At 35.5% G+C, this 25711-nt stretch overlaps 1 protein-coding gene across 3 annotated transcripts in view; it reads right to left on the reverse strand.

Annotated features, from left to right (window-relative positions):
- Nucleotides 1-326: 326 nt before the first annotated feature.
- LOC118883851 (MDM2 binding protein) overlaps nt 327-25711 on the reverse strand; it is a 67273-nt gene continuing 41888 nt past the window's right edge. For 2 of the 3 annotated variants that reach the window (XM_036831009.1, XM_036831007.1), the window contains exons 15-22: nt 23538-23676; nt 17020-17175; nt 14108-14203; nt 7937-8203; nt 5740-5989; nt 4896-5009; nt 1785-1850; nt 474-673 (exon numbers count right to left, since the gene is read on the reverse strand). In XM_036831009.1, the coding sequence (XP_036686904.1) occupies nt 635-673; nt 1785-1850; nt 4896-5009; nt 5740-5989; nt 7937-8203; nt 14108-14203; nt 17020-17175; nt 23538-23676 (1127 nt within the window). In that variant the 3' untranslated portion in view covers nt 474-634. Of the gene's footprint in view, nt 674-1784; nt 1851-4895; nt 5010-5739; nt 5990-7936; nt 8204-14107; nt 14204-17019; nt 17176-23537; nt 23677-25711 lie in introns of all 3 variants that reach the window. The other variant, XM_036831008.1, reaches the window with a different exon arrangement.

Consider the following 25711-nt stretch of genomic DNA (forward strand, 5'->3'; position numbering starts at 1 on the left):
CATTTTCCAGATTTTCTGCCATGGGAAAAGATATTTTTTTTCTGGGAGTCTGTACTTAGTCATTTTCACTGTGTCTTATTTTCATAAGTTTTGCTCTTTCTTCATTTTTGATCCCAAATAAACATGAACAGCTAAAACAGTGGTGGCTCTAGGGCAGGGGTAAGGGAACATGGCTAGCTGTGTGAATTTTCTTGCCAATATTTTCTAAATCAGGGGCCGTCCAATAAATCACGCTACTGGAACCCATGAGAAAAACCACTGGCAATGTCTTACTTAAGACACATTAATTTAAATATGCCCAACAACAAAGACATTTACCAAGAAGTAAAGAAATATCTTTTTCTATTTATTGGAATAATTAAATAACCAAGAGTAAAATTTGTAAACATATATAAAAATATTAACTTCAAAAATTAAAATATAGTAAAACTATAAAATAAGTATATAATTAAAAATACATTAACTGAGCAACCTCAAAACTATATAAATATAGGAATTTATGAAATTCTTTAGAGATATAACATCTATTCTTTGAACAAAGTTTGAAATTTGTTTGTAATTTTCAAACTATGGAAGGAAAAAGTAAATAATAGCTCTGTCCAATTTATAATTATCCAAAAAGAATGATTCTGTGTTATTTCTTGCTTGTCTTTTCTAATACCCATTCAATCACCTAGGGAGAGAAAACAATATGATTATGGTACATTTCTATTGGAAACACAAGTGATAGAAAAAGATATTATTAAAACTTCAAAAGAGTATGGTAGAAAATTTAAAGCAAGAAATAACCCGTCAAAATCTTAAAATATATATTATCTTGAAAATACATTTTACTAGTGGTTACCAGTGGGGACAGGGAAAGGGGAAGGGGCAATATAGGAGTATGAGATTAAGAAGTACAAACTATTATGTATAAAATAAGCTACAAGGATATATTGTACAACACAGGGAATAGAGCCAAGATTTTATAATAATTATAAATGGAGTATAACCTCTAAAAATTGTGAATCACTATGTTGTACACCTGTAACTTACATAATATTATACATCAACTATACTTCAATCAAAAAAAAACTAAGGAAATGATTATCACAGACACAAAAAATCAGTATAGCGGTTACCTCCAGAGGTGATGCAGTGGGATATGGTGGGGAAGGGATTCTTTGGGGGTTTCCAAGGTCCCCACAATATTTTATTTCCCAGGTTGAACAGTGAGTGATCCCAAGGATATTCTCTTTTAAAATTATTTTTTTAAATTGTATGTGTTTCTTTGCATATGTGTATACATATTACACATTAGATCATGAATTTTTAAATGGAAAAAAACCCCCACATTTTATTTTCTTGCTGAAGAACACTTTTTGCTGAACTTCCGCTGCAGAATACAATAGTGTTCTCACTGGACAAAATGAAGGTTCTATTCTATTGTCTCACCTTTATTTGAAAATATACTTTCAAAGCATCACTAAAAAGAAATTAAACTAAACTTTGAAAATAGCTAATCGAAATGGATTAATTTTTCCAGCTCTTTGGATTTTTTTTTTTTCTGTTTCTTTCTTAACATCAGTTTAGAAGCTCTTTTCTTAACAGAAAAATCTCTGAAATACTACTAAAGATTCTGCTTGCATAAGTCTATTATTAACTATTTTAAAGAGTGGTCATAGGGACAAAGTTGAAAAGACCACTCACTAATTCTTAATGCATATATTACAGCATCATAGCTACTAACCTGCAATAAAATAGCAATTTAATTGAATGTAGTTTCTTGGGAATAATTTATTTACCTGTACAACATTGTTGCTTGCTGTTTTCTTCATTTCTTCAAATAGACCCCTTGAAGTTTTAAGATCCTAAACATAACAAAATACAGCAGTTTAAATCTGCACACTAAATTACAGAGAACAAGTCATTATTAAATAAACTTGAGATGATCCTAAATCATTCTGTAAGTATCAATGTGAAGAGGGAGATACTACAAAAAAATCAAAGTAACATTATAATTTAGTTCCATCCTGAAAGGTCAAAGTACTCTAACCAAAATACATCCATATATACATAAATCCATGCCACTCTAATCTCAAATACTCAATGGCACTGACCAAACCTAAGCCCCATCCTCAACTATGAGTAGCCACATTAACTTCATTACTCAGGAAATGAATATACAGTTTATATTTATTTTTCAGATAAAATAACTTTATTTCTCTCTCTTCTTTTTGGCTATTTCATTCCACCACAAAGAGGGAATGACATAGGAAATAAAACTGAAATCTCTGACTTGTAAAAAAGTAATGACTATATCAAATTATATTATAAAAATTTTAAAATCCAATTGTATTAAAAAAAAAAGAATCCTCTGCTGTACTTCCAAGTTATGTTCCATTGAAGGAGTCACTTTGAATTCTTTCAGCTCTTTCTCTTATTTATACCTTCATGTTTCTAAATAATAAGCTTATACTGCTATTTCGTGATGTAACAGTTCTAGACAGTGATTGCTGTTATCCCGGATTCAGGTCTCTGAATCCTCCCACCTCCCTTCTCTTCCTCTCAGTAACAGCTGCACCACAATTTTTTGATTAGTAAATAGTCAATGTTTGCATTTTATACCTAAGCAAATACAGTTCAATCCTGAGCTAAGTAATGTATAACAGTTATAATTTCTCTTTCATCTGTTTTGTTTATCCTGTTTATCCTGTAGTTGAACTACGTTTGCTTAGTTTTCCATGTGTATAATTCTACCGCCACCCCACAATGCTGTAAAATATTGATTAAATGTACAGCAAAGTGCTTCAAACACTCAAGGATACTGGATAATCTCTCACTTCAGCTTTTGGTTTTTGCTTTTGTTTTCTTAATTGTATTTTTTTAAACTGGAGATCCTTCTTCCCATAGCCTGCACCAATTTGGTCCAATTGCTCCCTCAGCCTGGTCCCATTGGGACTTATCTTCTCCAGTCTAGGTTAGTTTTTCTTTTATTTCTTGATTCAGTCTCTTGTTCTATTGAATTTCATCTTCTCACAGATTCGTCAAAAGGGTACATGAATGACAAAATTTTTCAGACCTTCCATGACTGAAGGTATCTGTACTGAATCTTCATACCTGATTGACTTCTAGACCGGGTATAAAATACTAGGTAAATCACTTTCCTTCAGAATTTGAAGATACTGTTCTACCGTCTTCTGGCGCACAATGTTACTGTAGAAAAATCCAATGCCACTCTTATTGATTCTTTATATGTAAACTACTTTCTCTCCTGGGAAGCTTTTAGGAAATATTCTCTCTGTCCCAGGAGATGTGACATTCCACAGTGATGTGGCTTGTAGAACTGTCATCCACTAGGCTGGACAAGCTGTGTGCCCTTTCCAGCAGGAGTGCATCCTTCAGGTCTAGAAAACTTTGTTATATTTTTGACAGTTTTCTCTCCTGTAGTCTCTATTTTTGAAACTCCTATTATTAGCATACTGGATCTTTTGGATTAATTCCCCCATTTTCTTATCCTGTGTTTAATGTTTTTATCCTTAATTTTGTCATTAATACTAATTTCTGGTAAATTTCTTAATCTCAACTGTTCAGCCTTTCTATTGTACTGATTTTAACGTATTTCTAATTTTAAGGAGCTTTCATGTTCTGTAGTTTTTGGAAACAGCATCCCATTCCGGTTTTGTGCACCCAGATATCTTCTCTCTGAGACAATATAGTTTTTTATGAAGTTTTCTTCAGCTTTCTGCTCCTTCATAGTTCCCTTTGTTCCTTCATGTTTTGGCATCTGCTGTATTGGAAGCTTTCCTCAAAAGTATGCTAACTCTTCACTGTCCAGTCATATTTTAAAATGAGATAATAAAAATCTTACTGGAAGCTCTGTCTGTACAGAGCTTGTTCATTGGTAGCTTTACAAGGTAGGGGAATAAGGGGCCAGTTGGACTTTTTACCGTGGCCTCCAATTCTTTTTTCTCCAGAGACTATTTCCTGCATTGTCGCAGGGGTGGGGCGGCGGGGGCGGGGAAAAACTATGTATAATATACTTATCTGTAGTTAACATTGTGGGGGAAAAGCCTGCAGAGCAAACTGAAGGCTCCCCAGTTCACCCTGTAGATCTTTATTTAACTCCTCTTTTTTTTCACCCGGCGCCTTGCCCCTGCTTTCCGTGATACTTGGTGTCTCCAAGACCTGAGCAGGTCAGAGACCGTGTCTGTTGAACTGGCTTGACTCTCACAGGTGTCCCCAGGCAGACATTTAGACTGTCACTCCTTCTACTCTGTTATACCACGCTTCCATGTGTTTTTTTTGGTTCAACAATGTATGAAAACACTTCTACATTTTTCCTTTCCTCTTCTCTTAGTTTTTATACTTTCAATACTGTCTTTCTTGAGAGATTTTAGAAGGGAAGGGAATCGAATGCATGCGGTCCATCTGCAGTTTTAATCAGGAACCCACATAAAACTGTGATTCAAGTCAGAAACTCTGAAAACTGGAACTAATCTAACACCATCTAAGTTTTACAAAACTGTCGTCTGAATGGCCGATCTGTCCAATGTCTTACAACAAGCTGATAATGGATCCAAAATTAGAAGCTGGGTGCTTTGATACTCCCTCCGGTAGTTTCACTATATACTAAAATTACTGGAATAAGTTGAATAAAGTAAGTGGAAGCTTATTATCAACTTAAGTCAAAGGTTTGCTAGGGAAACACTGAGGATACCAGTTAAGGTGTAGTTTTCTATATCTGAGAACTAAAATCAAATACAAAATTTTTGACTCCAATTTTTCTACCTCCATTAAAAAAAATTTGGCAATAAGCTATCAGTGTAAAAAATACTCAGTCAATATTATCTTGTGTCAAATAGGAACATTAGAACTTGACCTCGATTTTGCCATCAGTAGAGAAGACACTGTACCTTTAGATAGAACTTCGAGATCTCAAAGAGACGTTGGCTGCAGGCCGTGAAACATTCGTGAGCCTCAGTAATCCTGTGTTTCTTCAGGGTTTCAGTAACTACTTCTTTCAAAATCTTGAACAGAACATAGTATACGACTAATATGTTTTGGAAAAGGCACACACATATTATTTCAGCTTTAGAGTTGAGTTCTGTGAATCACAGAACCATGTAGCTATGCTAAAGATAGATAAGCTCATTAAGACAAAAGCATCGAGAAGAAAGGAGATCTGAAACAGTGACACGATCACACGTGTCACAGGCTATCAGTCAGGAAGAGAGGACTAGAGTATCTGAAGAGAGGAATTCATATCCTGAGTTCTGAATCAAAATCTGAGTGTAAAAGGTACACACAGCAGGAATATATAGGTGTGTACTTATTTTTTATTACGGAAAATTTCAAACATTGTAAAGAGAATATTTGTAACAAATCCTCATCTCGATATATCTACTACCAGTTTCAAGAAGGATCAATTTGTGGCTCTTTCTGTTTCACTTATACCCCCCGCTCACTTTCCCATTATCCTTCTTGCACTGAATTTTTTTTTTTCCTCCATTTTTTTTGGCCACACCACACAGCTTGCAGGATCTCAGTTCCCGGACCAGGGATTGAATCCGGGCAAGGCAGTGAAAGCCCAGAATCCTAACCACTAGGCCACCAGGGAACTCCCCTGAATTATTTTAAAGTAAATTACAGATACCATTTCATTTCATTCATAAAATTTTTAGACAAACATTTAAAACGAATCAAATAAAGAAATTTCTTCCCGTGCAGAACTAAGGGAGTCAGGAAATAAATCTTTACCCGTGTGTGTTTCTGTGATCTTGATTCCTTAGTGGGCCTTGATGCTTTTGATTCATGCACACTTTTTTGACCTGAACTGGCATTTGTCGTGACTTTGGGAGTTTCATTGCTAAGAACTGGAACAGACGGACAAGTCACAGATAATGATCTCTCTGCCTGTGGCTTTCTGGATGTCACTGCATGATGACGATGATTAGTACTGCCACTTCTCTGAGAAAGAAGAGAATCTGAACTTTCAGATTTCACAAGTCTAATGGGGGGGGGGAAATATAAAAATGCAGATTAAGTGAATCAACAATGAAGTCCAGTTTCTGTCTTAAATGTTACAACCATAACCACTGACATATAAACCCAAGAAAAGCAAACACAATTTCTTGCTACTACTGCCTTAAATAAGCAGTCAACATCATATTATACAGTTGCTCCCTTAGTTCTTCAAATGAGTGACTAGAACACGGAAGGCAATGAATAACATTCTAGGATTTCAGCTAATATTAAAAGCTAATAGGAAAAGCAACTAGCAACATTACTGTCACCCTCCCCGTTAATTTACAATTTCTCACATAAATCAGGGATGGCACTCCAGGCAATGCTATTTATAGATTCAGTACTCATCTGTCAAGTACTCATACTTTTCTATTAAGATAATTTTGATGAAGAAACCATAATAATCATGCTTGTTGTAGCTATGCAACTACCTGTGCAAAATAAATAACAGCGTTAAAACAAACAGAAATATGGGGCTTCCCTGGTGGCGCAGTGGTTGAGAATCTGCCTGCTAATGCAGGGGACACGGGTTCGAGCCCTGCTCTGGGAAGATCCCACATGCCGCGGAGCAACTAGGCCCGTGAGCCACAACTGCTGAGCCTGCGCGTCTGGAGCCTGTGCTCCGCAACAAGAGAGGCCACGACAGTGAGAGGCCCGCGCACCGCAATGAAGAGTGGCCCCCGCTTGCCGCAACTGGAGAAAGCCCTCGCACAGAAACGAAGACCCAACACAGCCATAAATAAATAAATAAATTAATTAATTAATTAATTAAAGTTAATGGGTTATTTTAAAAAAAATGTAAAATTATATAAAAAAAAACCAAACAGAAATAAAACTATAAAAGTAGCTCTTGTTTCAATCTTTCTAAAATGTTTAAATTTCCTGTTATAAGAAAGGGTCTCATATTTTTCAATTCTGTTAACCTAGAGGCCACAGTGTACTTTCTTGTCTGGAACACGTATCTATCAGTCACAGTCAGAAATAAAAAATATTATTACAAAATACAGTATCCTAAATGTTAATGGATTTGCTTTTTAGCTTTATCACGTGTAAAAAGTACCATGAACTTGTAAAGTCCTCATGAAAATAATTTAGTTATTCCCCATCAGGGAAAAAGTATTCTAATAATTTTCACTGTTTAAAAGAAGATCTGAAAGTTTCACTTTAAGATATTTGATACTTTTTGAAAGGTTTACATATAATAAGAATTTAAGGTTTGTTTTAGGTGTCAAAGACCTAAATTTGACAAAGGTTCTAAAGATATATAAATTCAATAGAAATTAGAGTGTTTATTTCATAAGCTTCTAATTTCTGTCCAGGTATTTGGATATTTTATTTAGCTAGCAAACAGAGTAGCTAGAAAGATCTCATTTTTAATATATTATTATGTAGGCTTTAAAGCTATATTTTATATGAAACAAGTTGTTTTAAAACGGTACCTCATGGGAATTTCCTGGTGGTCCAGTGGTTAGGACTCCTCGCTTTCACTGCCATAGCCCAGGTTCAATCAAAAATGGTACCTCATGAAACCCCTTGTTTAAGGGGCCAATGTCGGTAGGAAACAGTGAGAAGAGAGCTAACAGAGACACTGCATCCCTAAACATCCTCTTCAACAGACCAGCTCAGCTGCTCAATCTAGTGGATAAGATCGCCAGTGTTCCATGGCTTAAAAATTTTACAACCCATTGTGCTGATGGGCTGTATATTAGCATATAAAGCAAGAAACAATGTGTTTTTTCCAAGTCATTTCTCTGTATAACTTATAAGCATGATCATCACCTGCTCACAATACAAACACAATTCCTGGTATGAACGAATTACGTTAAAATCTGCACAGAAAGCAACTTAAAAATCTGAAAGATTAATTCAATTACCCTCGGACTAAAATACTTTCTGTCAAGATACTATCTTTATGTACTTAATATACCACCTTTTGGGGGGATAAAGGCAGTTCAGATCTTTTGATCTCCTTTTGACTCGGGAGACTTCAGTCCGGAGTTCACTTTGTAAAACCTCTCCATCAGGGACACTTCCAGGCTCTGACAAAACTGCTGGAGACGGAAGAGGGCTCAGTACGGTAGGTACTGGAAAACTTTCTCTGGTGCATGTAGTTTGAGTTTCATAACGAATAAGACGAGACTGAAGTTCTGAAAATCCCCCGTCTCTTTCTAATGCTTTTCGGTCATCCAAGCAATATCTAAACAAGAGAAAGATCTTTAAAATCAAACACTCCACGGCAGCCATGGGCTTTTCCCTGCCAATTAGGGAAAAGCAAAACATGTACTTAAAAAGTTCTTACTAAACTTCCTAATAATTGTTGGAAGGTTGAGTGAATGGCCAACTTCCCTCACAAGTTCAGTTTTTTCCAGCCTGCTACACGACATGGCAAAAGATTAAAAAAATCTGAAGTACAATCTGATTCCTCTTTGACTGCTTCTGGGCAACAGATTAAGTTAATCCTCTCGCTTATTTTCAAAATAATACAGTTGCTGTTTTGATACTTTTTAAATCTCTACCAACCTCTGATTCCTCAGCATGGCTGATATGTAATGATGTGAAATGCTGACTTCTGTTAGAAAGAACAAGTTTATTTTCAACACAAAGATTAACAGGGTATAAAGGCATTCTAAACTGGCTCACCAAACACAGCTCAGAACACTTTGAAATTTCCCTTTGAAACTCATTTCCACCTTATTGACTGATTGACAAATTCTCCTTCAAACACTCTGGCTGTGTGTGCATTTGGTTTCTAGCTAAATCTGATTTAAGACATCAATGAGATGTTTGCTCAGTGAATGCTTCTGGACTTACAGAAATCCCATCTTAGGGACTTCCCTGGTGGGCCAGTGGTAAAGAATCCACCTTACAATGCAGGGGATGAGGGTTCTGTCCCTGGTGAGGGAACTAAGATCCCACATGCTGCAGGGCAACTAAGCCCGCGAGCCACAACTATTGAGCTCGCACCTCAACTAGAGAGCCCGCGTGTCGCAAACGACAGAGCCCACGCACCCTAGAGCCTGCACGCAACAACTAGGGAGAAGCCCGTGTGCCGCAACAAAGAGCCTGCGCTGCAAAGAAAGATCCCGCATGCCTCAATGGAGATCCCACGTGCCGCAACTAAGACCTAACGCAGCCAAAAAATAAATAAAAATAATAAATAAATAAATGCTTTGATAAGGCTTAAAAAAAAAATAAATCCCATGTTGTTAACTACAACAAATAAGCGTATTAAGAAAATCACCAATGAGATGTGTGACCTTGGAATACCCTTCACATTCTCTCCTTCTACATCAAGGAAACAGTTTCACTACGATGATAGGACTTTAAACATTAAAACCTTTTTCTGTTATCTGTCCTCTTTACTTGTAAAATTCTAAGAAGTTCCTTAGAGTCAGAACTTTGGGTCTATAAGCTTTTAGTTCAACACTCAAGGAGTGTATCATTACCCCAAACTGATTGCCTGACGGAGGTTTTCTCTTTCCCTTGTGACACATATTTGATTTCTAAGAGTATAGACTAGAGAGCCAGACTCCCTGGGTTTAAATCCAGCTCTACCACTGTGTGAACATGGCCAAACTACTTAATTTTATCTATGCTACTGCTGCCTCTTCTGCAAGATGAGATTCATAGCAGTTATCTCAAAGAGCTATGGTGAGGATGATGAATGGGTACACGTAAGCACTCAGAAACAGTGCCTGGAACATGCAAGCAAAGCAGTCAATCAATGTATGTTGCTGCTATTATCATCACCATCATCATCATCAGTGGTTTTATTTTCTACCACAGCAAATCTTATGGTATGCTGATATGTAGCACAGCCAGGATTCAGACCCAGGTTGGTGACTTCAGAGTCTGACCTTAACCAATTTAGTATGCTATCTCTCACGTAAAGTGTAAGGGTTATCTTACTCAGGGGTCAACCTACGGCTGAACGTTAGAATCATCTGAAAGAGTTTTTATGAAATACTGATGCCCAGAGTTTCTGATTTAATTGGTCTGGGGTTGGACTCAGTCTTGGACATTTTTTTAAAAAGCTACCTAGGTGATTCTGAAGTGCAGCTAGGAAAAATCTCTGATATAAACCAACAGTTTAATTTAACAGGAGGGAAAACTGAGCTCCTAAGTTATACTGTTAACTGGTGGCAGAAGAGTGACTAGAACCTAGGTCTCTCAATTCTCTAACATTCTTTCTCTAGTCTGTTGTTTAATAAAACACATTTCATTAAAAATCAGCCCCAACCCTAAGGATTACTGATGAGTCCTATTTCTATCCTGGGCGATTGACAGATTCTAGAATACAACTAAGAACCATGAATGTTAAGGAAAAGTTCTAGGCGAGAGGAAATGTAATCCCTGATTGGCTTACAGGAAGTTTTTCAGAGAAAAATAATGCATAGTTTGACTCCACATGCACTTTTTTTTCTACTCTAAGATTTTGATTCTAAGATGCAGATTTTTTCCTTCCAGTTTAACATCTCTTAATCACAGCTGTTCATAATGTCATGCCTCCAGCTGAATTATGTGCACTGTGCATATTGACTTCAATTGTCATTTAAAATGTCTTCAGAGTGATTTTACTGTGATTTGGCATCAAAACAAAAAGTGACTTTGTAAATAAGAGAGGAACAGAAACAGAGTAGCAGGGTGCGTATTTGCTAACAGTGAAGTAAATATTCACTGTTGGATGAATGAGTACACTTCCACATTTTCTTGCAAAACAATAACCAAATGATTTATGTGTCCAAAGAAAGAAAAATACCTGTCAGAAGATAAAGCTATCATTGTCCTATAACTACAAAATAGGCAAGATACTGCCTAGCACACACCAAGCAATGCCGATAAAAGCCGGAAAAACTGCCAAATCTCTTGGAATACATGAAAGAAAGTTCAAAGCAACAAGAGGCTGGTGTGGCCAACTGACTCTCACAGTTTGACAGTGGAATTCAATTTGTTGTTAAAGAAAATGGTGCATCTTACAATCAATGGTATCTTACACTCCAGGATAGGAGAGAGAAGTGAAAAACAAGTCAACTGTGGATAGATTTCATTTTGCCTTAAGTAAACATTGATTTGCACTTGAGCAGTTTATATATTTCTTCCAAATATTACTTATGTCTGAGTAGAGGAAAAGCTCAAGGATTCCAAAGGCTCATGGCAATGTAAGAAGAGAGAACCTTCTTTGCAGGGTCATATTTACTTTGAAATTTCACTTGAACTTTGCTTCGAGTAGAAACATAATTTACGTTTAACGTGAATAGGCCCTCACACTATAAACCCAAATCCGGAAAAAAAGCATGTTTCTGGATTCACTGTGCTCACCTCCTGCAACTTTCTTAGTTTGATCTCAATGGCCCCAGATTAAATTTACAGTAAGGAAAATGGAGTCATGGCTAAATTTGTTTATTTGCTTATAAGGGCGGGCAATTTCACTTTTTAAAGTCCTCAAATTCTTATTTCAAATGTTTTTTTCATACTCAGACAGACAGAAGTTCAGTGTTGTTGCATGTATACATACGTTGTTCCTTGTTATTATTGAGTAGTACTGCTTTGTATATACATACCAGTTAATTTATCTATTCTCCCATTGATGTACACCTAAGGCTATTTCCAGGTTGCGGGTATTATGAATAAAACTGTTCTGTGGGTTCTTTTACCAGTCTTTTTGCGGTGTTAGGTTTTCATTTCTCTTAGGAAAATGACTATTAGAAATGCTGAGCCAGGGAGTCGAGTATGTTCAGTTTTATAAGAACCTGCCAGATCCTTTTCTGAAGTAGATAAATCATGTTATACTTCCACCAAAAATGTTCAAGCGTTCTGATTGTTCCATACACTTGTCAACACTTATCGGTCTTTTATTTTAACCATTCTGGTGGTTGCACAGAATTTTATTTTATGGATGCACTATAATTTATTTAACCAACCTCCTACAGTTAGACATTATTTCCAATGTTTCTTATTTTAAATAACACTGTGAAAAATACCCTTGCCTAATAACTTTCAGTGTAAAGGCTGATTTTATCATTAAATCATAGCAGATTAATATCATTAATCTGATATTATAAACAACCGCATGGCTTTTGGTAAATTACCAAGCAGCCCCCCAGACAGGTTGTAACAATTCATACTCCAAGCTGGCTTATTCATGTCCCTTTACCACCACCATGATTTTATGAGTGAAAAGGATTCTCACTGTTGTTTCAATTTACACTCTTAATGTAAATTTAAAAAGCTGACTGGTGAAGAAAACAACTCTTCATGTGTATTGGCCATATTTATTTCCTGTTTCAAAAACAAATGGTTTAAGATGTTGCAAACTCTTCCACAGGGGCACTTATCTCATTTTCTTATTGATTTGTAAGCATTCTTTAATTACAAAGAAAATTTACCTTCTCATTTATGTTAAAAAAATATTTTCCTCAGCTTAATCCATACTTTTAATCTTGTTTCTGTTGATAACTGACATTGCTGTTTCTTCCTCTGCTAGAACAGATTTTCCCCTACATTTTATGCTAGTTCTTTACTTTCAGAGTTTTCCCACTTTTAATTCTTAATACATCTGCAATTTATTTTGATATTTGGCGTGAACAAAGAATCATTTCAAACGGATTTATTTTTATTGGAATACTTAATCAACATTCTCACTACTATCTACTGAACATTTTTCTTTTGCCCTCTGATTTGAAATTCTTTTTCTATCAGATCAAATTCTCATGTATTCTTGCTTTTTCCTTGGAATTTCTACTTAGGTCCAGCCCCACACTGTAATTACAATAGATTTATAATAAAATTTTCTAGTAATATGATACAATTTATCTCATTCTTTAAACAAAAGAGAGGAGACTTCTTACCAGATAAATTATAGAATTATTTCATCAAAAGGTTCAAAGTTGACAAGAACTGTATTAAATGTTTACATTGATTGCAGGAGAATTAACACCTTTATAACACAGAATCTTCCCACAGAGAAACAAGGCATGTTTCCCCTAAGTAATCAACATTGCTTTTATGTCCCCTAATACATATTATTTGTAAATTTTCCCATTCTACATTTCTTACAAGAATACTTCTGATATTTATGATTTTATCTGCTATCTTGAATGGGATCATTTTCATCCTGTTAAAAACTGGACATGGCTAGTTTAGAGGAAAACTAGTGTCTTTTATATGTATTTTATAACTGGCCACCTTACAAATTCTACTATTCTAAGTCTTTCAGGTCTCTTCTCTGCAAAACAAAAAGCAAATACAAAAAAAACTTCTTTTGGGATCCGTTTTACTACATGTAACTCTTTTAAACTCTTTAGTTTTCCTTATTTTAACTGATTGGCTAGAACATACAGAAAAATGATTAAAAAGAAAAAAATTGGCCAGAGCAGGTATCTTTTCCTTGCATCTGACTTTAACGGGCAGTTTAATTTTGATGCTCAAAAATAAAGTAACCAAAAATTTTTGCTTCTAGTATCAAATTTGACATTACATATTCTTTAAATAAAATAAATCTTATTTAAGCATAACAAGGAACCTAAACATTCCTAGAATGACCTGTTGTCACTAAGGTCTTGCAAATTTAACCTAAAATACATTATCTCCATCATTCCATTTCTTGTCCTGGTGAAAATGGTAGATGTGCACATGACCTCCTGAACTCCTAATACCTCTAAGCAAGAGAATCCTTTGAAATTTCATTCATCTGGTCAATTAAAATTCCATAAAAATGTACACATAATTAACATGTTGCAAATGAGAATGCATTTTATCTAACAGTTTCTGAGCAATTACAATGACCAGGGAATATTAATGTGACCAGTAGTATAAATATACATTTACAATGTAGGGACTAAAATAATTTTGACTAAAATATCTCATAACTAATAATAGGATGTTTAAATGTAAAACTGATTAATCATCAAGTAACTTTTTTCCAACAGAAGACAAATTATTTGTGTATATACTGCTTAGTTTTTTGAGGTTTTTTTGACATACTTTCTCTTTGCTTCTCTATCTCAATTTATATCATTTTATTACAGTCACTCTTCACACTCACATAAGATAAGCTACATCAACAACACACAGAAGAGTAAAGTGAAAATAAAAAACTCACTCAATTCCATGATAATGACATACGGAGGCTTTTTCAAAAGGTAAACCCCGAAGTTTCCGAGGACTAAGTTCTGGTGTCAGGACAAAAGTCTTTTCCCTGAAACAAAAAGTTTTTCATTTGTATTTAAAGTTTATTTAGTGACAAAGAGAAAGTTCAAGAAACTGTCTAAAGAAGGAAATCTGACTTCCTTCTCTATAACTGGATCTCATATGGGACAAAGAAGGAAATGAAGTGAGGTTAAGCCTATGGGTTTCGTCACTTACATTTTCTGTGTCCCAAGTTTCGGAAGTTATCGTACTACTTACTTCACAAAACTATTCTGAGAAATGGTTAAATCAAGAATAGAAAATGATTTCTAGTGGAAGTTCAAGAAACAGCATTATTCCTGAAGAATATTTTTTTTCTTGGTGTAGGAAAATGTTTATGAATTTAGCTAAATTCTTTTTTCCAGGGGAATAAAGTCAAACTCCAATCTTTAGTGACAGAAGAAGTATTTACTTCCTCCTATAACCACGTGGGCAATCCAGATTTTTCTTTGCCTGGGAATGTAGTCATTCTGACACCTACTTTAAGAATCAGTGACCTTTTAAATATCAGAGGATAAAAAGACTAACTGCTGATTTCAGTTCTTCTTCTGAAGTAAGTTTCCAATCAGCAGGTATGTTGGAACTAATCATGTGGTGAGCTTACATAAAATCTTCATGCTCTACCCCTCCACACCCAGACCTGCAGGGGTACATCAAAATCTCAGGAAGAAGACTGCTGCAATTAGGTTAAGCTCTCCGAGTTGTTCTAATAAGTGCTCTCCTTCTCTGCCTGAGTTGGGAGGTACTGTTCTAATGAACTGAATCATGTTCCTAAAGCTCAGAACAGGTTGGATGGGAATGGGAGAATTATACAAGTGGTCTTTCCACAGTTAATAGGCAGAATGAAATACTAGGGGCTTGAATTCAGAAGACTTAGAAATGGTATACATAAAAACGAGTAGATAGTAGAGTACCACGAATAAATTGGCTATCACATTTCCCCCCCTTGGCTTTAGTAATGAAAACTGCCCATATGCCACCGAAAATTAAAAATTATCTTGAGTACTAAGATAAGCATTTGAAATTGTTACATTAAAATGTAAGCTATATGCAAGTTAATGAATCCCCAAAACAAGAATTTATATTCAATGCATCCATTTAAACAGTTCTGCATAAAGTAACATGAATAAATTGCAATGATCCCAGTATTTTGATGACTAATTATTAAAGTGAATAATTTTGTAATATAGAACTCTTTAGGTACCTAGAATTTCACTTCTTTCCTTTGTCATGTTGTCTTCCATTTCTTATTTTAATCTCTCTCAGCAGCTCTATCTATTTTTGTTTAATTTTACTCACACCTTGTTCTTTCTAAAGGAAACACTGTAATACATATGTATTTTGTCAATGTTTAATATTCCTCTGGTGTATATATAGGAGTCACTCCTGTACTTTGTTTAACTTAATATTGCATTTCGGGTGGTTCCTTGCATGGGTAGACATTTAATAAAAGTTTGCAGGTCCTTGATTCATTACCATGAAAGCTCATCCTTCAACTTTAATTTTAATAGAAGATATATTTGATAATGACACAGTTCTTTACTAACATCAAGGAATTATAGCATACCAGCAAATAAATCACTGGTAAACTACAGAAAGAATTAATAGCATCTCCCCTAGACATTGCAGCTAGAAAGACATTCTGGTCACAAAGAGCACAACCTACATAATCAGTTTTGGCAAACCCATCTGACTCTGCCAGTTGACGCTTAATGATTTGGAAGGACAGTAATCCAATAACTAAACAGATGAAAATGTGTACATAGTTCTTCCTTTTCTTGACTCCCACAAAAAAGATTATCAATCTCTCAAAGCTATGAGAAAAAGAACATTACTCTAAAATCACACTATTTTTATGTAATTAAGATCATTAAGTCATTAAGACTCCAAATTATTAAGATCCTCATGTTTTCAAAGTTGCTCCCCACCTCTCTCTCTTTAGTGAACACACACATGAAGGCAATATGCTCTAACATTAGTTTTGAGAAATAACTATCTTCAAATAAATCCTTTCCAAAATTAACCCTTAAATTCAATATTTGCCAAAACAAGCTTCGAAAAAGTAATCAAAATGTTCTATAATTTTTAAGGTCCTTTGGAAGGTTCTCAGAATAATGGATTAGCAAAAAGAAATTGGGGTAGTGAACAAATTATTCAAATCTCACAAGTATATGATGCCATAATTTTATCTGTAATTAAGTAAACTTCAGTAACATCCAGAATTTATTAACTAGTAACTTAGTGGAAGTTGTCTTGGAAGTCAAATTAGTTATAAATTATTCATGTAGACACTGCATTCTTCCTTGGTAATGGCATAGTTTTGAAAGCATTTTTTTTTTCTTTTTTTCACACACACACACTGTATTTTATTTTTAAGCATTTTTATTACACTTCCCCATTCTCTTCAGTTGAAAGGCTGTCCTTTTTGCTATTAGACATAACTGACAGTGTCACGGTAAGTAGTGGCAAAATCAAAACTAGAGAGTGATACAGAAAGGAGAATTTTAAAAAATTTTTGCAAGTCAAATTACAATTTTTTCTTAAAAAGTATTGCCATCTGTATACAAAGTAGAAGCTGATTTCTAAGAGAAATATGCTGAGGTTGCTTTTATTATTCCTGTTTCCCTTATATTCAATACTACAAAACAGTAGGACATTTGGCTAAGGTAAAATGTGAGGATTAAGGCCAATTGATAAATGCTGGGCTCAAACTTGTAGATTTTTGTCAAAGTGTCACAGAGCATCAATTAACTGGAGAAATGAGATGCAATGTGTTTTTTAAATGATTCCTTAAAAATTAGTTGAAATTGTAAGTTTATAACTTACCCTTTTTGAATCTGTAAAGGTTGAAGATCTCCAATTGGTAATCCATCTGAGGTAAAGAATTTCAGCAATTCTTTAGCATCCAATAATGTGACTGAATCCCGTGGACCCTCTTTGTGGCCCAGTAACTGTTCAGATGAACGAGGTAATGAACCAGTTCTGAGAAAAAAATGTTATGTAGATTTATTCAAAGTGGATTAGAATTCACCATGGTCAGGAAAAGCTGCTATGAGCAGAAACCAGAAAAATACACACAAAAAAATTGAAGATCTACACATTTAAGAAAGAAAATAAAGTCATTGCAAATCACTTAGTATCAAAGTATATTTTTAAAACTCTGTAGGTCACAGTAAAACTTGCAGTTACCATGTCAACAATGCTACTACTTAACTAAAATAAACATAATTATATTCTTTATAAATGATGATTAATTATTTAGTAGCGCAAAGTCATCAATTCTATAAAATTTAAATCTAAACTCTCTTGTATGTTCCAAAACCTCACAATATTGTAAATTTTGAGGGCAGAGACTGAATGTTGCAATTATCTATGAACTTGAAAGATTAACTTGAAGCACAACCATGAAATGAGATGGTAATCAGAATTTCTCCAAGGTCTCTTCTAGCCATGATTATGGCATTATGAATAAGCACTGAATCATTATTATACCTGAAATATATGCAGGACTTTATACTTTTCAAATTACTTTACATACAATATATTCTTAATACAAATTTCCTTGAAAAAAAGATAGGTCTTATCTCAAAATGAAATTAACACCTGAAAATAAGAACTTTGTAAAATTCTTATCATACTAAGCCTAAAAAACAATCATTGTTCCTACTTTTCATATAAAGACACTAACACACAATAGTGCCTTACAGACCCAGGGTGACAAGCTATTTAAAATGACAGAGTCAGAACTAGACTGACTCTGAATTAGGTACTAGTTCTACTCTATAACTCTATGAACCCAAAAAGTTCCAGAAAGTTTTAAAAACTGGAAAGAGGAAAATAGTTTCAGAGAATGCTAAAGGTTTTATGAAGCACTGAGTCACAGATCATGACATTACTCTGTCACCAAAGCAAAAATAAAATCTTTCAATACCTACACAGAATATTAATTTCCTGACTTTATATTAATTCAGCTATTTCCTGATTATTTAATCACTCAAATCAAGCATTTTTACTGATAATTTTATGATTAAAATGTTGACATTATGGCTTTAGACTTATATATATTTTATTTATTTATTTATTTATTTATTTATTTATTTATTTATTTATTTATTTATTTATTTATTTTTGGCTGTGTTGGGTCTTCGTTGCTGCGCACAGGCTTTCTCTAGTTGCGGTGAGCGAGGGCTACTCTTCGTTGCGGTGCGCGGGCTTCTCATTATGGTGGCTTCTCTTGTTGCAGAGCACAGGCTCCAGGCATGCAGGCTTCAGTTGTTGTGGCACACGGGCTCAGTAGTTATGGCTCACGGGCTCTAGAGCTCAGGCTCAGTAGTTGTTGCATACGGGCTTAGTTGCTCCGTGGCATGTGGGATCTTCCCAGACCAGGGCTCGAACCCGTGTCCCCTGCATTGGCAGGTGGACTCTTAACCACTGCGCCACCAGGGAAGCCCTAGACTTATATTTCTAAACATGATGACAGTGCCTCTTTCCTCTTCCTATTCCCTTTATTTTTATTTATTTATTTATTATTCATTCTTGGCTGCACTGGGTCTTTGTTGCTGTGCGTGGGTTTTCTCCAGTTGCGGCAAGCGGGGGCTACTCTTCGTTGCAGTGCGCGGGCTTCTCATTGCAGTAGCTTCTCTTGTTGAGGAGCACGGGCTCTAGGCGTGTGGGCTTCAGTAGTTGTGGCACACAGGCTCAGTAGTTGTGGCTTGCGGGCTTTAGGGCACAGGCTCAGTAGTTGTGGCGCACAGGCTTAGTTGCTCCGCGGCATGTGGGATCTTCCCGGACCAGGGCTCGAACCCGTGTCCCTTGCATTGGCAAGCGGACTCTCAACCACTGTGCCACCACGGAAGCCCTCCCTTTATTTTTAAATTGAAAATATAAATCTAATAAAAATAGTCAAACAGAAAAACACTCAAATATTTTCTCTGAACTTTGTACTCCAGGAGGGCAGGAACTACATTATGAGTTTAATTTAATTTCTGTATGGCCATTCTCTAATAGTGACTCACAAAATCTTAATGAATATTACTCTCAATCATTTTATAAGCCAGTAGCAATGGGGAAATGTATACTTTGCATTTACATAGAACCCAGGACACAAGAATATCAGAGCAATTTAAAAGCCCAGTTTGTGATGAATTATACTATCAAGATATGTCTTAGGTTAAAAACAAAACAAAAAATACTGACAACTTTGTTTAGTGTTTTCAAGCTTACAAAGTATTTTTTCATACATTATCTCATTAAATTTTCACAACTTAGGAGTAGAACTGGGATTGTTATCCCCATCTTAAAGATGAGGCAACAAAGTCACACAACAGGTGACTGAGTTTGTCTAAAACCAAATTCTTATGACTTTTAAATTTCACTATGTAATGGTATTCTCCAGCTGAACCTGCTTTAACACAAAACAAATTATGAAAATATATAACATAACTTTTGTCCCCAGCCAAGAATTTGATGGTATCTTCCCATATTTTGAAGTGTCCACAAATATTGATTGAGCATTTACTCTGCAATTATCATTGTAAGGTACTAAAAAAGGAGTTCACTGATGATAATTTACAGACTCATAATCACTGCTCTCAATTGTGTATGACTTGAAATAGGAGAAAGAAGGTGAGGAGAGTGAAAAGAGATAAATACACCAATGTAGAATGAGATAGAAAAGGTACAATAAAATAAGTTTCATGAAAGAAGTAATAACACAGCTTTTTAACTGCATCATTTATAAAAGTCTTAAGAGAAAGGTGCTATTTGAGCTAGACTTAAACGACAAGCAAGCTTCTTCTAGTTCAAGATGGTGGATTAAACATACACATTAACCTTTCCACTAAAACAAATAAAAATCACAGTGTTGAAGCACTGGGCACTAAGTTTATAATAGGGTTGAAAAAAGGAAGAAGGAAAAACAGTGGACCAAAGAGTTCAATGAATTTCAGGAATAAACTAGAACAAGAGCCTCAACAAGAATTAGAGAGAAACCTACAAAAAAGGTAGAACATGTCTTCTTTTTTCCATCCTACAAAGCCACAGAGGGACTCTAAACTTGAGCTCGGAGTGGCAATGGGCAGGAATCAGGTGACATATTTTCAGAACTCTTCTAGAACTCTTGTTCTAGTACGACCCTCCCACACCACATCTTAACCCCATGCTTTTACCTCCAAGTTAAAAACCGAAGCTATGAAATCCAGAACTATGTGCCTGTCCTACTGTTAGTGGTGGAACCCCCAGAATAAAGTCCCCTTATTTTAGTTATGGGTAAAGGACCAAGGCTACCTGCCTTTTGATACCCCCGGGTGCCCTATATCTCTCCTCCTCCAGCATTAATTCAGGTGTGAGCAGGTAGGGAACAGGACTACACATATAGAGAGAAAATGTATGCAACTACCAATATAACACAGCCTAGTACCAAATTCTTAGCTATGAACAATCAAGAGCCACCAGACACTAAAGAACTACACCTAAGAGAAAAACACCAGAGGAGCAAATAAAACAGATTGAAAGGATCATTTAAGGAACAGATAAAACAAGTTAAAAGAAAATTCCAATTAATATCCTTAGAGTATCTTCTCAATTCTCATTATTAAAAGAACAGGTAGCTATGAAAAAATAGGATAGATAACAAAAAAAGAATTATTAGGAATTTAAAAAGTGGCTGCCAAAAATTTAATAGAAAAGATGAAAGTAAAGGTCAAGGAAATATCCTAGAATGTAGAGCAGAAAAGATGAAGAGATGGATTATTGAGAGAAGAATCAAATTTGAATGAAAAATCAATCCAGGACATCTAAAATTAGTTAAAACAGATATTACAGAGAAGAAAGAAAAAAAAAAAAAACTGAAGGAAGAATACTATTAAAGAAATAATAGAAGAATATTTCCCAGAGCCGTAAGGCATTGGTGGTTCAATGGTAGAATTCTCGCTTCTCCCAGAGCTGAAAAAAAAGACAAAAGGCTTGAGACCAAAATAGTTCACACCATGATGGCCTCATGTAATTTCAGAACATTATGGAAAATAGAAAATTCTAAAAGTTCCAGACAGGGTAAAATACCTATTAAGGAACAAAAATCCATGTCACATCAGACTTCTCATTAAGATACAAGATCCAAGAAAATGCAGTTCTAATCTAGAATTGTATTCAAAAGAAATACCAGGATAACAGTTGTGCAGGTAGAAAGGGTCAGTCCAAATCAGAGTAGCAAGTCAGAGAGGTGCAAGAAAAATGACTTCAAGAAAAAAAAAAAATTGTCTATTGCAAATAACATAAGGTGCCAGAGGAAGAAGAAGGATAAAAGGTGAAGAGAAGTAGGGATGTTAATTTCCTCCCCTTTCACAATGGAAAGTTAAAACACACAATCTAAAATTCACGGGTGGGCTTTCCTGGCGGCGCAGTGGTTAAGAATCCGCCTGCCAATGCAGGGGACATGGGTTCGAGCCCTGGTCCGGGAGGATTCCACATGCTGCGGAGCAAATAAGCCCGTGCGCCACAGCTACTGAGCCTGCGCTCTAGAGTCTGCGTGCCGCGACTACTGAAGCCCCTGTGCCCAGAGTGCGTGCTCTGCAACAAGAGAAGCCACGACAATGAGAAGCCCGTGCACCGCAGCGAAGAGTAGCCCCTGCTCACCACAACTAGAGAAAGCCTGCGCACAGCAACAAAGACCCAATACAAACAAAAATAAAAACAAATAAATAGATATTTAGAAAAAAATAAAGAAATTCAAGTTCTTTTACGGGTAACCTGTCCTTTTCTCAATCTTCTTTCTAGATTGTCATTTTCCTCCTGACCTATAAACGTTAGAGACCTTTAGGGAATGGTCTTAAGCCCTCTTTCCTTTTTCTACATGGTCTCACCAAGTGATCTCATCCACTAGCATGTATTTAAAAAAAACCCCTTTTAATGATAACCCCAAACTGACTCCCAGATTTCTCCTCCGATCCACCTCACATGTCCACTTGCATAAGCCATAGAGCAAACTTAGCATCCTTAAAGCAGAACTCTCGATTTTTCTCCCCAAATCTGTCCTTACTCCAACTTCTCACCAATCTTCCCCAAACCATAAGTGAGAACACCACTCACATGCTGTTCAAGCCAGAAATCTAAACTGTCTTGGACGCCTCTCTTTCCCTCTCCTCCACATCCAGTCCATCACAGGAAGGGTTTTTTCCCTGCTAAGCACCAAAATATATCCCAAACTTGTTCTCCACTACTACTCTAGTTAGAAATCAAAGTTATCTCTCAGCCTACAGAAAAAGCCACCCAACTGATCTGTCTGTTCCTAGTATCCTCCTCCTACAATCTATTCGCCACGGAAGAGTAAAAGTTATTTTGCAAAATCAGATCACGTCACTCTTTGGTATAAAATCCATCAAAAGCTTACCAATGCACTTACAATATAATCCAGAGTCTGTATGAAAACCTATAAGGTCCTGTGTGACTGAATGTGCTTCACCCATTTAACCATTAGGTCTCAGCTCCAGTGTAACCTCCTCAGGGAGCCGTCCCTGACCATCCACCTCATCTCCCCACGCCCACAGCAAGTAAAATTACTCTCCTTCAGTCCCTTTGTTTCATTCATTACACATAGAGTAATTTATAAGTATTACATTTACTTGTCTGGTTACTCCTCTAAGAGGAGAGCCTGACACGTAGTTGGTACTCAATAAATCTGTTGACATCTATGAACAAAAAGTGGTTATAGTAAGTCACAAATGTTATAGCAAGTCATAAATGTTATCAGCAGAGGATCTAAAGATAAAAATGTGATTTGGGGGAAGTGAGTTGGAGGAGGGCGATGCAAGAGAGCCAAATTCCTTCTCTTTATTCCATTATTCTACCACTCAACAATGATGTACTGAGTGCCGACTATGTACTGAACCAAAAACAAAATAAAAATAAACTCTGCCTCTTAGAGATAGTTAATAGATACTATACAAACATAAAAATGTAAAACAGGAAGAGTTTAAAATAGCTCAAAGAAGATGAGTACTTTTACTTCATTTTACATGTTCCTGTATTGTTTAAATTTTTATTACATATTCATATACCCGTGTATATCTATGGAAGATGGTCTGGAAAGCCATCCACTAAAATGTTAACTGTGATTATGTACACCTAGAAAGTACAAGTAGAAGGTAGAAGAAAAAGAGCATTTCCTGGACACACTACTCTGTAGTGCTCTATCTATCTACCTATCTATCTATCTATCTATCTATGGATTTATAGTAAGCATATATTTCTTTTATAATAAAACCATAAACTACTAATATCTCATAAATACAATGTAAGGATTAAGATTTAAAAAGTCATTAAAAAATACTGAGCTATTTAAATATTACCTCATTTTTTGTTTAGCTTTTTCAAAAGTTTCCAAATTTTGAAGAACATGCCTTTCTGGCCACTCCAGAGGATTGGTTTCCACTAGACTTGAAGAAATAGGTTCCACTGGATTGGAATCTGAAGAGAAATATGCAAGTACTGAAAGGTATTAACATACTGAATTTTGCTATATAAAAATGTATGTAGATACATACATACATCATGTGTGTGTGTGCACATGTGCATGTGTATAAAGGCAAATTGGATTAATTGCACAATACTTACCTCAGGCATTTATTAAGGATATCTTTGATGTCCTGAACTGTGCAAAATACCATAGAAAAGTTTTTTGGAAATGAAAAAAAAAAAATCAGTATTAAGCTTTATTTTACTATCTCCTCATAATAAAAGTTACGAGCTAGAATTCAGAAGATGAATTAGCACTGCAAAAACTCATATGGAATGAAAGCATAACTTTGTTATTTTTGTGAAATTAGTTCTAAATGAAAAGGAGACAACTCTGTGGAGAATATACTGGATATATTATGTGATTTCCATACTACAAAGACGAATTATCACCAGTATCCTGAGAAATTCATATCTTTAAAAGAGATTACCGGACTTCCCTTGTGGCGCAGTGGTTAAGAATCCGCCTGCCAATGCAGGGAACACAGGTTCAAGCCCTGGTCCAGGAAGATCCCACATGCTGCAGAGCAACTAAGCCCGTGCGTCACAACTACTGAGCCTGCGCTCTAGAGCCCGTGCGCCACAACTACTGAGCCTGTGCTCTTGAGCCCGCGAGCCACAACTACTGAGCCCACGTGCCACAACTACTGAAGCCCGTGTGCCTAGAGACTGTGCTCCGCAACAAGAGAAGCCGCCGCAATGAGAAGCCCACGCACCGCAATGAAGAGTAGCCCCACTCGCTGCAACTAGAGAAAGCCTGCGCGCAGCAACGAAAATCAAACGCAGCCAAAAAATAAATAAATTTATATTAAAAAAAAGTGAGAATCTTTAAAAAAAAAAAAAAGAGATTACCTCATTCTCAAAAATACAGTAATACCATACATAACTTATGATGTTTGCAGGTAAAGGTTACTTCAAAAATAATTCTCACTTATGTATTAGTGTAAGATGCCTTAACATACACATTTTCAAGTAAATTGCTAACATTAAATGTTATTTTACTACTAATAAAATATTATATGTAAGGGTGTGCTTATCTTTCCAGCCAGTACGCTGCAATGAACTAACACTGAGATTGTTGATAACACTGCAATTCTCATCAAAAACATACAGGGACACCTTCCAATCTCATTATAAATTATGAGTACATCCCATCTGTTTTAACACTGGCAAAATTACTAACTGGACTACTTTTTGGATTCCAAAACTATCTGGTGTTTTAAATTGTTTGAACTATTACACACTAATAAATTGACAGAAAATTACTGGACATTAGCTATTTGACTAACCATCAACCCTGACAAAAATACCCATTTTATACTTTGGGGTCTTACAAAGTGATAATGATTTGGTAAGAAATTTTTGAACAAAAAAGAAAAAAATAATCATAAATGAAAACAGAAGCCAACTGCATACTATTTTTCCTTTACTTATTAAACTATTCAGTCACATAGCTTAAAATATTTTTAATGCCTATACTGGACTGCCCCAACCAAACACCATCCAAATATAGCACTTCCCATTTCTTAATAAGGGTGGTGAAATACTATTTTATAGAATAATGAGCTTTATGATGAAATAATCCACTTTATAATGTTGGCATGGCTTTTCAAAAAAAGTATAAAGAAAAAAATCATTAGCAGTTCTGAACAGTTACAGGCTGTGTTCACAAAAGAATACAAGCCATGTTAAATAAAAGTTAACATTAATTATTCCTAAATATTACAATATAATTAATTATTAACTTTGACTATACAATCTACATAAATATAAGTGACACAGGCTAAATACTAAGGAATGGATAGGCAAACATTCATATGTATCATGTCTTTTGGGGAATAACTTAATATAATTCTTACAATAAAATGAAATACAATATTTTATTTATGTGACAAGCAGGACACTGGGCCATGCTGACAACCAAAAAGCACAAAAGGAGCCTCTGAGAAACCAAATACACTGTTTCATCTTATTTATTTATTTTTATTTATTTTTTAAAAATATTTAT

The sequence above is a fragment of the Balaenoptera musculus genome, chromosome 17 (assembly GCF_009873245.2).
Source record: "Balaenoptera musculus isolate JJ_BM4_2016_0621 chromosome 17, mBalMus1.pri.v3, whole genome shotgun sequence".
In the NCBI taxonomy this organism is placed as follows: domain Eukaryota; kingdom Metazoa; phylum Chordata; class Mammalia; order Artiodactyla; family Balaenopteridae; genus Balaenoptera; species Balaenoptera musculus.